The sequence below is a fragment of the Haemorhous mexicanus genome, chromosome 3, assembly GCF_027477595.1.
Source record: "Haemorhous mexicanus isolate bHaeMex1 chromosome 3, bHaeMex1.pri, whole genome shotgun sequence".
In the NCBI taxonomy this organism is placed as follows: Eukaryota; Metazoa; Chordata; class Aves; order Passeriformes; family Fringillidae; genus Haemorhous; species Haemorhous mexicanus.
Genome location: NC_082343.1, coordinates 84,175,279 through 84,190,389, shown reverse-complemented (window position 1 = coordinate 84,190,389; position 15,111 = coordinate 84,175,279). Strand labels below are relative to the sequence as shown.

Below are 15,111 nucleotides of genomic sequence, written 5' to 3'. Positions count from 1 at the left end.
TTCCTTCTTCTTCCTGTCTTCCATCTTCTGGAGTGGTGTTAGCACTTGTAGATTAGTCTGAGATGAGGGTGTACTTAGTGACGAAGATGATAAGTATTGAAGACAAAAATGTAAATATGATATACGTAGTTTTTGTTATAAAAGATGCGGCCGCCTTAAGAGTGAGCAGAGTGCCTTTGGCTGCCGTGCTAGTCAGATCCTTCAAGCAGAAAAAAGACTTTTTAGATAAGAGATAATAAACAAACTGAAGACCAAAAAAACCTAGCGTCCAGTCTCATCCTTTAAAGCCCAGCGTCCAAGAACCATCCTAAGCGTGTCTAGAAACAGAGACAGACAGCCGACCCCAAACACTTCTATCCCAAAACTTTTTTCTTGTCTTTTTCAGAAGCCTCCTATGCATATGGCTCTCCCAAATGTCGTATGTAAAAAGTTCCTGGACCAAAACATCTAGCCATAAATACAGAGAAAACCAAGATATATTACAACACACAATCATCCCATTTGTTATGCTCTTAAAGGCTGAAAGTAAGGCTGAAAGAAAGGCTTTGTCTTCCCTTTTGACTTTTCATTTTAAGACTTGACTATCTATTTAGAAAGCTTGTAGATAGAGACAGAAAACTGTGATGTTCGAGTAGCCAAGCTACTGCAAAGCTGCAGTGATTTTACCAGGGTTTTTCCTTCCTCTTTGTACTTTGCCAAATACAGTTATAGGAATTACTGTAGGAGTTTTCTTTAAAGCTACTAAATATCTTGTATTAGAAATGTAACAATGAGACAGTGTTGGACTGCTGAGTAATGACAGCATTTTGAACAGAGAAGCTGCTGAATGGGGAAGCAGGGGATTTGGGTGGTGCCAAAGGACGTGCAACAAATGTACAGAAAATGGGAGCTGGAGAAACTCCAGTGTAAGCACTGAACCAGGACACCCCTAAAGGAAAACATCCTCTGGGCATGGGCTGGGATATATACAGAATGAGCTAATAAAGCAGTGTAATGCTTCTAAATCACTGGCATCTCGTCTGAATACTACTGGTACCTTGTTTGCAGTATCAGATGATAACATCAGAAATTACTGGGGACATGGAAAACTCTTTGCATAGAAGGACAGGGTAGGACTCCTCTAAGAAGATTTTAATATTAAAACAAAACAAAAACCTGCACTAGATTTTTATCAGTCAAATATAACAGTTCTCTGCTACAAGCTCATGTTACCAATACAAAAATCCCTACTGCTGGTGATACCTAATTGTAAACACATGCAGCAACACCAATTTATTTTTCATCCCACTGATATCTGGAAGTTAGCTCTTTCCCTTCCACTGCATAGCCCTAGGAAGGGAGAAAGATACCCAGACGTTTTTCTTAGTACTTCCCAAGCAATGAGTTGCAAGCTGTTTGTTTTCTGTTGCAATTGTCTGTTTGCTCATATGATACAAGCTGCTACTGTCTGGGCTGTCCTAAATGAGTACTAGAATAGTGCAAAATCTCAGTCCATGGAGATGGATACAATACACAAACTACTGTAAAAAGCAACCTACAACTTCAGGGCTGTCTCAGGGCCATTCAAGGCAGAAGGGAGGCAACTGTACCTACTATTCTGTATGAAAGGAAGGATGAAGGAATGTCATTTGCAGACACTGCATGGGATTTGATAGACTGTCCTTGAAAAGATATTGAACTAAGGAAAGTTAAAGTTCTCTTATTGAAAGGAAATGACTCTTAAGGTTTGTTTTGGAAGTGAAATGGTGTTGACAATTAGGAAACTAAAAATCTGTCAGGTTTACAGGGGCTGTTTCATGAGGGGAAAATTTTAGTAGATAAATATGGCTTGTATAGAGTTAGAGCTAATAAATAGACCTCTCCTGTACTGTATGACCTGATACTTCAGTGTTGCCAGTGGAATCTTTGGCCAAGTAAAGGTGTGAAATTGAAATAAAATCTCTGCCCTTAAAGTACATTTCATTAATGTATATACTGCTTTGGGAAATCAGGGAGCTTGTAACCAGAAGGCAGGCATACAGTCAAAATCTCCCTAAAACTCCAGGAAAATAGGAAGACATCGAAGAGTAACATGGTTATACATTGATACAAATCATAGTTGTTGATATGAAACTGTAACATGCCAAAATAATACCTTTATTTTAAAATGCAGATACACAGTTTATTTGTTGCAAAGGATATAGCCTACCTTTTATGTGGTATTGGCCCTAGAAAGAAAAGATTAGTCACGGTAAAGACATTTCACTTGGGATCATGTACTTTTTGTCCAGACTTCTGCACGTAGATCCACAAGATGACTGTTTTAGTAAAGGAAACAAGTAGGTTCTAATAAATACTGCGTTACTAACTGTCACACAAACTGTCTTTCCCATTTAGTGAAAAGCATCTGTATGAAACTTGTTTCATACAGAAACAAGTCTCGGTAGGATATAATGAAATTAGGAAGATAATCACATGCCAAAATCCACAGAAGTAAGTTCCCATTAGCTCAAAGTGCAGATGCCCTTGAAAAGATAAATCTGAGACCCCCAAATCTGTGGAGAAGGGAGAACATCCAGTTCTAACCTCACACAACATATAGTAGAAATTATTAAAAAATAATAGTACAAGCCAAATGAGGACAGGGATCCCCTGAAAACATCCAGGACTCTGTGAAGGAAGTGAACAAGGGAAGAGAAAGGCACGGCCAGTATTTTAATTTTGGCCCTCTTGCTCAGAAACCACCAAGGATGTCTGTAGGAGAGCACTGAGTCTTGATAGCCGTCTTGGAAGCCTGTTAAGAATGACCAAATATTGACTGCTGCCAAACATTTTGAGAGTTATGTTTTGAGAAGGGATGGCCTCATTTCCTCCTGCTCACAGCCAAGATGTACTCCATCCAGAAAAAACAGAGCAATGCACCTACAAACTTAGGTCTGAAAGCCAGAAATTCCATGCTTGTGATGTGCTTTAGGATAAAGCTTTTATGACCATGATCAAAAGTCCCTGAAATATTACCTGCAGAAGAAATCATGTATGAAGCTTATGAGAACAGGAAGAGGCTAATAATAGATAAAGCTCCAACTCAGACAAGACTAAATGGAAGAACAACTCCAAGTGCTACTTCTGTAAATACCATCCCCTCCAAGACCTGTAGGTTATACCTCCACGCAAGCACCAAGTACATACAAAAACCATGGAGGATGTTATATTTCATAATGCTAGGTCAGGACTACCTTCTCTCAGTTTGGCACAGGCTAATCATTCATCATTTTATTGAGGTGAAAGCTTAATAAAAAGATAAAAATTCACACTGTACCTAAATGGAGAAACCTATTGCCAAAATATTATGAAAAACCATGAATTTAAGAGTTCTAGAGAGACCAGATGACTACACGCATATAAACTGAAGAATATCAAAACGTTTTCAAAAATCAAGACATAACTTTTTTTCCTTCAATAACTTCTTACATGAGAAACTGGCTTAATATTTACAAAGCATCCTATGACCAAAATGAGGCCCACTGACATCTTCTGTGCAAGATCCTCACACCTTTCTCTACAGCACCATTACTGCCTGTTGATAGACCAAGTTGAATACACGTTGGGCACAATCCAGTCTACAAGATAATCCAGGAGAAAAGAGGAGTTCAACACCCTGCTAATTCTCCTTTTCCAGCTTTTCAGAGCTTTTTGCTGGGAAGATTCTATTAGCCTTACCTTCAAGCCGGAGAAGCAACAGAATGCTAAGCAAAGTTTTAGCTTGATGAAAGTAAAAGCAGATCAGAATCATGCCAGAAAGTAAAATTACTGGATGCCATGAACTCAATGCCAAGGATATACACAAAAAGAAAAAAAAGGAAAGAGAAAAAATTTGCCTGGAATATGTCAACACCTGTCATCTTCACAAAAGACAAAAGTGAAAAATGACCAACATGTATTCCAAAATTGCTTGGTGAGAGGTTGCAACTGGCATCATCATGAGGTTTTATGAACCATTAAGAGAAAGGTTGTCTAAAATTAGAAGAAATGCTACAGGTACACTAATTTTCTGTTGAAATGCTACAAACTAACTTGCCTCTCACCTTCTGCAGAACAGAATTCCAACAGTTTATTTTCAAAGAAACATTTTGCTGTTCTTTATGCCTTAACTGCAAAATATTTTGATTTCATATGCTGTTCTAACAGTCAAGACCTTACAAGAGATCAGTTAAAAAGCCTGCACATTTCCTTTTTTCCACTTACAGATTAAAATTTTATGTAGTTTTCAGAGAAGAAAATACTAGGAAAAATAACTGTGAAACTAGTGCTTTGTTACATCTTTTAATATAATTTTATGTTACACAATAATCACTTCTAATTAAATGAAGACACAAAGATAATTATGTATAGCAACAATTAAATTAATAAAGTCCCTATGTATACATATGTATGCTTTTCTAGGGGAGGAAAAAACACCTAGATGTGATGAAAAAAACCTAAGGGAGCAGCTATACTAGTGAAGAAGTAACATGAAATAAATTCAGACATTCTAGCAGTCTCAATCAAGAAAAAACAACACATCTGAAGGAGAGACAGTCAAAAAACTTCCAGGAACTGAACTTTCTTGGCTCATGTGATCATGGAGTACTTGACAAGTTTCTGGCCTCCAGTAAGCCAAATCTGGTTTTTGAAGAGACTCAGATGCCACAGAGATCCATTGGAATTAAGAAAAATAATTCCAATAAAAGCCTCATTAAAACCCACAAAAAGATTATTAAATGCACCACAGGATCAACCTTGTGCTGGCAAGCAGACTGCAACTTCTGATGCCAAGGTCTAACATTTTGCATGTTCTGTCACAGGAAATAAATATTTCCCCATTCTCTATTTCTTTTCTTTGTTAAAAAGCAATGCTATCTTGCAGCTGGCAATCTCAGCATGTAAATATTTGTCAACAAAAAAAGGATTCACATTTGCATTCAATACTGTGCATCTGAATCATTGTAATTGTAAACACACAAAATAAATGTAAATAAACACATTATTTTGGAGAAACATTAGGAAAGGAAAGGGCTAAGTCTCAAATTTGTATGTGCTGAGTGACCACACGCTTCAGTGAGGAGGAAATGTGGTAAACAACTTTAAAGCTGACATACTCTGCCTTTTAAGAGACTGCATCAGACCCAATAGAGCTGCTTTAAAAATGGTTCCTAGTCAGTCTGATAGTCTGTGCCTGCGTTGGGAAGTTATTTCAGAGAACTCTGCCATGCCTGTGTAGCGGCATCAGCTACCCGGGCTTGCTCTCATCATATTCTGATTGAAACAGCTTTTCCTTCTAGGAATGGCAATACATAAACAGTCACTAACATTTTAACAACGTCCAAAGTCTTCAGCATAGCAGTACTTGGCAATTATACCTCCCTTCTCTGAATGCTGAGTTTACACAAGAATCTTAAACTCCTGGGTGTTCTCTATACAATGTAAAAAGTTGATTTTGGATTCTTAGCGGAAATTTCCATTGAGCTTTCCCATATTTATTCTTGTTGGATGAAAGAACTGTTGTTTTTCAGAAATCTATTTACAGAAATAGATTCTTTCTTGGTAAGCAATCAAAAGCTGTCATATCAAGGTACATGCCTTGTGCAACTGAAGAATTTTTTCTTTAGGAATTTAAATGATGGATAGAAACTCTGAACCAAGAAGTGACCTAGTAGAGATTCTGAGATAATGCTTTTAATGATAGCATGAGCATTACAGTAGAAGCAGAACCCCATTGTATTCCCAGCATAAGTAAAGCTTCTATCTGTACAGGTCCAAATTCCTCTCTGACCGACTCCCTGAAGGATCCTTTCTTCCTTCATTTTCCTCAACAGCTAGGAAGATGACCAGAGAGAATGATCTTCTAAATTATGTTTATGTAACAATGAGGTCTAGGTAGGTGCAAGTTACAGATCTGCTATCAGATCTATACTCTTATTCATTAAACTGGTGGATTTAAAGCTGAATATTCAGATTAAGTAGTGCAATCTTGAGTTGAGTCTGACTATTACAAAAAAATGTCAATTATACAGATGAGCTTCAAACCAGTGAGTCAAGTTACTTTGCAGCTGGTTCACTTGAGAAATGATGCTTAATCAGATGGTTAGCTGGTCAGCCACGAATGTTTATTCTAAAACTGCAAACTATTGCTTCAGGATGAAAACCTTTTCCTGAGCCAGAGTCATTCTGTGACTGTAAGCACATCATGTGAGCCCACAAAGTCATCTAAAAACACATAAGGGAGTCACAGAAGATGATCTCATTCAAAGATTCCATGAGACACCTACTTTCTGAACTCTAAATTAATTTTGTTGTTCCTTGCTTCAAGAGATAACTTGTGAGCCAGATGCTTCAAACTCATTTCACAAGGTAAAGAAGTATAACTGAATATTGGAAAACATCCCTACAGACATAAACTAAATATGACACTGCCTTACAAACTGCAATAAATATGAGATAAATATGATCTGCAGCAAATGAGTAATTTTTAACTCATTTACCTCCAAGTCTGTTTCTAACGGGATCTGTATTAAACAATGAAATAGCAAACATTTCCTGAGCTGTGGGAAGAGGCAGTATTAAAAAATATTCTGAAATAAAAAACCATTATGAAAGAAAAACAGTCACTTCCATGTAAAGACAGCACTTACATATGAGTTCCATAAAGCACATACAGACAGTTCTTACAGAGAATATTTTTTTTAAGGTATGATCAGATTATACCTTGTTCCTTGATTGCAACATCTTTAAAAAAAAGCAATCAAGATTGTAAGATGATATAGCCTGGGCTAAATCTTACATCTTTTACTCCTTTTCTCTTGCAGAATATTAAATTTGATGCTTATATTTTCTTCTCCATCCATCTCAAGGATACTGTTTATGGGGTATGCTGGTATATAAGGCTTAATGATAACTAAGTGATGGTCTAGAATGCAATTTTAAACTAAATTATATTTGTTGCTTTGCATAGTTGGTTTTGGAGTCATTTAGAAAAGGTTTTTCTCAGGGAAAAAAACGTATCTCTGTAACGGCACTGTAGAAGACTGCATTGTAGGTATTTTTCTTAAGCAGGAAAGAGTCTGTTAAAGATCACAGAACTATGGAATGGCTTGGATTGTAAGAGATCTTAAAGATCATTTAGTTCCAACCCTGCTGAAAAAGAGACATTGAGATGCTGGAGCACATCCAGAGAAGGACAAAAGAGGTGATGAAGGCTCTGGAACACAAGCTGTGGGAGGAGTGGCTGAGGGAACTGGGGTTGTTTAGCCCTGAGGAGGCTCAGGATAACCTTAGTACTCTCTACAACTGCCTGAGAGGAGGCTGTAGGCAGTCAGGGCTTGGTCTCTTCTGGCAGGCAATGAATGACAGGACAAGAGGAAATAGCATCAAGCTGTGCCAGGGAGTTTCAGATTGGACATCAGGAAGAATTCTTCACTGAAAAGGTGGATAAGCATTGGAATGGGCTGTCCAGGGAAGGGGTGGAGTCACCATCCTTGGAAGTGTTCAAGAAATGACTGGATGTGGCACATAGTGCTATGGTTTAGTTGACATGGTGGTTTTCAGTCAAAAGTTGGACTCAATTACCTTGGAGGTCTTTTGAAAACTTAATTCCATGACCCGAATTAAACTGAGTGTTTTCCTCGTGAAATATTTTATATGGCAAAGAATATCAAAATGAGGAGTAATGAGACCAGTGTAAGCAAAGACTTCATTTCCAGACAAATTTAGCACTTCCTGGAAGGCCAATAAAATCACCATGGTGGTAAATACTGGGGCAGAAAAAGGAGATGACTTCCCTTACTAAGGGAGGCACCTAAAAGGCACAGATCATTAAACAGGTTTAAATAAGGATTCTTGAGGTATTTTTGACCTTTTTAATGTGCACAGAAGTGGGAATTCTTGTTTTCTGCAGCTGACCAGATGGTCCTGACTCATTCTGTCAGTCACAAGGCCAAAATTATTTTCACATTAAGAACAAAACCTTGAAGCCATAAGTCTCTCTGAAATATCTCCTGCTGAAGAATTTGTGAGCAGTCATTTGTTCCCTTACATCTTGCAAGTTTTTTACTTTTGATCAATGCCTTCACTGTAAAAAACCTATTTCTGTTAACAGCTACACACATGCAGCTCATTTATCTCTTTCTTTGCCAGAAAATTGTGCAGAAGGCTCCAAAGTGTTGTTCCAGTTTGCACATGAAGGCAGAGATATTCACAATGTTCTCAAACAGCAGCTCACACTCTGTGAGTTCATGTTCAAGAGGCAGAGTGAAACAGAAGTGTCTGTCCTTCTTTCACACCACTTCCTTATCATTCTATAAATACAGATATTGTACACAGAATAAAAACACTCCAGTAACCAATCTATGAAGCAAGAAATCATTAAGCAGTGAAACAGGCACTTTGATGATTTGTGATAATTTTTAAGATATCATTAGATACATATAAATTGCATCCTTAGTTTGTACACATATTGTTTTAACATATATATATGTGTGTGTGTGTGTGTGTGTGCGTGTGTGTGTGTGTGTGTGTGTGTCTGTGTGCGTGTAGGTATAAAATACAAATAACATAATATTTATACAGGCAAAAGTCTATGCTTTTCAAGTTTCTAAGACAAATCTAAAACTAAAGCTTCATTCTTCTCCTGTCTTCTTCTAACATGCAGCTAGGATTCTAAAACAATATAATAGTTATACTATACAGTACAATACAGTGCATATACTATACAGTTTAATAGTTATAATCAGTAAGTAACATTAAAAAATATATTCATGTTTCAATGCAAATCAACCAACCCTTTGCCACCTTAATGCAGATAAGAAATGCACAAATTCTTGCTTAATGTAGACCAAAAGTGTAGCTTGAATGATCTCAATTATTGCAGTTTTGGCTTACAGGCAGCTGTTAGAAAACCCCTACAGAAAAGGAAAATAAGATACAATTACTTTTATTTGAAGTATAAACTTACATACCTTGGCCTCCGGAATGCTAAACCATATTGTTGGCAAGCCAATCCCACAGTGGGAGTATAAACAATAGGCATGAACTTTTCAATGTCAGAAGCCAGCACTTTATAGAAAAGCTTTTCATTCCGATCCTGAAGACTCATTAGCAGCATGTATCTGTGGAGAATTACATATAATTAGACAAACATCAAGGGAACATATAAAATAGATTTAGAAACAGATTTAGTGTTTGGATAATTAAAATTATGTTTGTTCTATAATAGCCTCTGTCTTATTGAAAATATTCAAATTCCTCCTAGTTTTAACAGCACAAATGGTTCAGACACAAAGCATAACAAACTGGTTGAGACAGAGAACCTGAAGTCATCACAAAATTGTCAAAGTCTACATACTCAGGAAGATAATCCCTCTCAGGTATAAAACACTGTGCCGCAATTGAGGATTTGGTCTGTCAGAACCTTATCTGTGTATATCAGTTGTCCCACTTGAAATGGACCAGCATTAAATATAACTTAAACAAGCTTACTCACTTGCCCAAGGAAAACAGAACAAAAACATTAAGCTTTGCATGCTCTTTCCTAGATAGAAATTTATCTTAAATCAAGACTTATACTCAAATAAATACTGAAAAACAAAGCTTTTGAAAACAAAGCATATACACATGGCCTCTCATTCCCCTAAGTCTATGTTTGACTTGAAATCTGCAATGTTATATCTCCTAACTAAAACCAATTTTGAGGAAGTTCTATATTTATTTAAAAAGAAAATCAGTGAGGAAAAAAAGAATCATATAAACAAGACTGAAATAAAGTTCATGTTTACCTTGACCTACTCTATACTACCATCACACTTATATTGAATAATTACATTACTGTTTCAAGATACCAATCAGGAAGCCAAAATGCAGTGCTGAGTGTGACAAATTATATCAGTCTGTGAGTGACTTTTAAGTTATCCCAGTTCACACTGGTATGACTCTTTCATTTTGTGAATACTTAAAATTTAGAAATTAATGATCTTACACCTTACCTGTCTATTCACTAGCTTTAGCAACGTTAAGTATTCCTATAAAAATTAAGTAGTCTTCTATACCAATAGGTTTATACAAAATCTTTAACTTATGTATACAATTTATGGAGGTTATTTTTTAATTTGCAATGGATTACTAATTACTTACACTCAAAAAGTTTAATATGCCCATCATTTTATTACACAAGTGTTGAGAATACATATAGAACACATTCCTTCCAAAAGCCTAGAGATTCGTGTACTTAACTATTATTCACATGAACTTTCCTTCTGCATGCTTAGGCATCACGTTCCTCAATAAAATCTAATTCATTCTTAAGGAAGACGCAAATATAGTCAGGTAACCAAAGAACAGGTTAGTAAATCTGAACACATTCCATTCAAGCTTAGCTCTCCTCTCTCCCTGTGTATCAGGGAAGCACTCTTTTTGGGATCTGTACTGTAAACCTTTGACAAGCACTGTAAGCAAGGCAAGTGAAGCCAGTTTGGCAGTTGGTGACTGTAACGAGGTGACAGAAGTGAGGCAAAACAATATCCCTGCCCCTGTGTCATAAAGGATATTTTAGACCCTAGATAAAGATCTAGAAACCAAAAAGTTGCAGTTGTTCTCTAAATACCATCACCATGAGGCAGTTGGAACTACCTTCCATCATACACATTAGTTTTGAATGTTCTCCAAGGTTAAATTATATCCTGCTCTTGTAATTCTCAGCTACAAATATATATACATATACACTAATTTTCCTTCATATTATTACATTTCCCTATAGCCTTTCATTTTCCCTGTATTTCATGATGATATAGCATATATTGCAATGTCCTTGAATTCTCAGAGCATTTTCTTTACTAAAACCTTTCTCCTGAGGATGACTATCCCAACATTTATCCTGAAATACAAGTTCTTGCACATGTAGTTGTGAATACACATGAAGACTTTTTTCCTTTTGTTACTACAGAACATTTAAAGTGATGTTAGAGAATATCAAGCATATTTTTGGCCCCCACTCTGTACTGGACACTTCAACACCATGTGAGCCACAGCACCATTCCTAAGCAGTTCCTGAGTTTTGGGGATTTTTTAAAATTAATTTCTTTTAAAATGAGGGGGGGCTTAAGAGTATAAAATACCTTTTCATCATCCTTTCTTATTACTCAGATCAAGCCTAGATTTTAAATAGGGTAAAGGAATTTTTTACAAAATAAACTAGAAGTTTAGCAAAAGCCTTCATCAGGGCTTCAAATGAAAAACCTGTTTGTTAAAACTCTTTGTTTTTATTGTCCTATAGCATTAAACTGGGGTTTTATTTTCTTATTTGTATTTATCATGGCACTTTTATATTCATGATATACTAAAGAACTTGCAAAAGGAGTAACTGCATACTACTTATATTTTCAAATATTACACACTTGATCATATCCACATAAGTATAAGACATACTATTATAAAGTCAAAAAAAATTTCTAGGGAAGGGCGATTTTTATCAGGCTTTTTCAATGGCAGGTATATGTCTTCTTTCTCAGCATTGTAATATGCTTAGTTAACAGCATCAAATTTCTCAAAAATTCTTTCTAAAGGGAAAACCAAAAATGCTTCATACTCAATGTAGAGTTGTTTAAAATGTATTAGACAACAAGTATGCATCTTTTAGCAACATCTAAGTATCTACACAACTAAAAGCAGGAAGTGCTTTTCAGCATTGTGTTTAAAATATATATTTAAAATTCAGTATTTAATGGAATCTTTTACTGAAAACCATATTTAATCGAAAACATAATGAAAACAAGCAATAAAACAGTGAAAACAATCATTTGTGCTATAAAAAGAGAGAAAAGTATTGTCTTTCCTCAGACAAGGAGTCTTGAATGAAGATTTCAGGGAAGAGTTTCAGAGGACAAAAACCAAGGTCTGGCAAGTCAGACAGAGGAAACTGCCAAGCATTCAAGTTTCAGCATGTCACTCTTCTCCCCTTGCCTTTTCTTCACCTAAGAATGTTTCATACTATGAAGGGAATAAAATACAGTAGCAACAAAAGGATGTAAACTACATACCATTCAAAATCCAAAAGAATACTGATATAACTACCAGACAGTTACTGATGATTTCTTAGGATAACTGGCCCAACTACCACTGGCAGAAACTTTACAAGGCAAAATGAAGAGGTGAAAATAGAACAAATCCCACATTTTTCTGCTCTTATCTTGAAAAATATGAGAGTAAAGAAAGAAGGTGGGAGGAAAGGCTATTATTTTTAACCTGTATAAGACACTTAGCTCTATTACTCTGCATCATCAGTATTTATTTAAAAGTTTATTAAAGACAGGGAACTTTAAGAAAAAAACAAAATAAGACAGTCTTCTCTGGAAAAGCAATTTGATGGCCCCTCTCTAATGTTAACACATTCAGTATAACATTTTACAGCGTGACTCTTTGAAGAAAGAAAAGCTCAGGCAGAAGATGTCACAGTGCCAGGAGCAACAATTCCAGTATCAATACGGAGCAAGAAGAAAGACAATTAAGAACATACAGGGGTGGAAAAAAATAAATTACTTGCAGAATCCATCACAGCTTTTCCAAATTAAGTTAGAGGAATAAAATTTTTTCCTCTTACTGGTGTCCTTTTTGCCAAGCATACCAGGCAACTGACTTGCTGCTGTTCCACATTCATTTTGTATATGAACTCTTGGTATTTCAGAGTACAAGAATTTCATGCTACAAGTTCACAAAGGCTTTTCAGCAGTGCCAAAACATGTCATGCCATGGTACTAGCTAGCAACTTAGCTTTATGAATTTACACACACCCTCCTTCCAAGCAAAACCAGGCCAATCCTGCCAATGTAAAATGCTGACATACACAGCATTTATGTTTCATCAGATGATTCCCTTCTGTCTAAGGTATTTAACAGCTTCCACTCCTGCAATATCTTAATGCCTGTATCTTTTGTATTTGGATGTAAAACACACAAGTACACACTCACGGCCACGCTCCAGAAGGAAGACAACAGCCTCCCGTCACCTCTTTTCAAAAACCATTTCTATGGGAGCAAAGACTATAATAGATGCATACTGCAAGAAACATGGGAGTTTTCCTGAAATTAGGACATTTACACTCCGCAGAAGACAATAACTGCATGCTCTTATACAAGACTGTCCTTGAGCACCTGCCTTTACAGGGATCCCTTGAGATTTCAAGTTCCAGTTACAACAGCCAAAGCTTCTGACATTCTTCATCAGTAAAGAGATTTGAGGTGTAACTGTGGCAGGATCACATTCACTCTTTAAAATTCTTTGATACAAGTATAAATATAGGAGACCAGAGTTCACATGTTGCCTTGAGGACTGAGCTCACCACATGTAATGCACATGTTCTGCAAGCAGGCTCTTTATTGACATATTCCAGTTAAATTGTCAGACACTCTTGACTTACAAACACACCTGCAAGTCATATTTTGCACATGCAGATTTTTGCACATGTAGATTTTTGCACTCTCAATTCATAGACAAATTTAATCTACAAAGGAGCCCAAGATGTCAATGTTTACAGTCTTAAAAGGAAGTATCTTCTTCATGCAAATGTTACCAGGTTTCTTTTCTTCAGTGGTCTCAAATGTAGACCTCTGCACCTAACACAGTGTTATTTTGCTAAAAAAACAGAGAAAACATCACAGCTATATAAAGCCCCAATAATATATGAGGAAAATATTTTTTTTATCAAAACACAGCATGACATGAATAGTCAATTTAGATCTGCTGGGTGCTCAGACGGAGTATAAATATGGTTTCTTAAAGAAAAAATTCCACTTGGGGGGTACTTATGGATTTATATAATTCAATATTCCGAAGGGGCGACCTGACTTAATTTGCACAATTTGCATCAATCCAAGATTATCCCCGAAAACTTATTTCTTAAGTACTATGGACTTGTGTTATAAAAGCATACACTAGCTCAGGTTAAAAGGGACCTCTGGCGATTGCCTCATCATCTGATCCCCTGCTCAAAGCAGAGTCAGCTAGAGCAGTTTGCCCAGGACCATGTTCAGTCAGGTTTGGAATATCTCCGATGGATGGAGATCCCACCACAGCTTCTCCAGCATTACAAATGGGGCCACAATGTTCACACTGTTAGAGGAAGGAGAAGATTCAAATATCTCAACCAAAAATTACAGCTGAGAAAATAGCACAGACACAAGTAACAGAATAAATGTGAAAAATAAACACAGCTCTTCACTTTTTTTATATGTTAATTACTAAAATTTTATTTGAAATATTCTGACTAGTGAACACATTAGTGAGAAAAAAGCCTAACTTGTAATAGTTTCAAGCTCTTCCTGTGAATGGAAGACTTGCTGGTTTTCTCAGTTGAACTGCATCACTAAAACTGAATTAACAAGATTAAATTCGTACTGCAAAGCTGCACAGTACAATATAACCTTTATAAAAAAAAAAAAGCAGGCATTATAATAAAACTGGCTTTATAGTATAAAATGGCAAGCTACAGTCTAATGCTCAAGACACATGGATGGAATACTTTAATGTTAACGCTTCTGTTTTACAGATGTCTGGTCACAGGAGCAGGAAAAAAACTTCTTCCTCACCCAACTATGTATTTGTAAAAGAGAAAACTCAAAAGAAGACTCATAGGTGGGAAAGAATGACACCAAGTTTTTGTTTAATTAAATATTTAAAGATCTTAAGGTTAACAGAGGCAGTTTTGGAGTAATATTCTCTGAAGCAAATGTTTGTGGTTACATTTATTTGTAACCACATTATATTTTTTTATACTTCTGTACTATTTTTCTCTATCATACATGGATTAGTTACACTTTAGAAAAATATTTCCTTCCCCACCCCCAAGACAGGCAGGTTTATCTTTCCTTATTTTTTGACATAACAAAGATAGCTGCAAAGTATTGCCACAATACTTGGAGACAATTATTTTTGTTTCATTATTCCCACTGCAGTCAAATCTTCAGCATACAGTGTTTTACTGCAGTTCAAAAGGAACGTCATTCAAAGTTTCAATACTCTGTCATTTAAAACTGATAGATTAATTCTTTCTTCCTTTCCTGAAGAAATTTTTCAGTTTGGCAAAAAGCCACTTGAATATCCAGAATTTTT

At 36.2% G+C, this 15,111-nt stretch overlaps 1 protein-coding gene across 1 annotated transcript in view; it reads right to left on the bottom strand.

Moving 5' to 3' along the window:
- ME1 (malic enzyme 1) overlaps window positions 1-15,111 on the bottom strand; it is a 154,238-nt gene that overhangs the window by 99,131 nt on the left and 39,996 nt on the right. Inside the window, exon 3 of the mRNA XM_059842545.1 lies at window positions 8,973-9,122. Within this exon, the coding sequence (XP_059698528.1) occupies window positions 8,973-9,122 (150 nt within the window). The remainder of the gene's footprint in view (window positions 1-8,972; window positions 9,123-15,111) is intronic.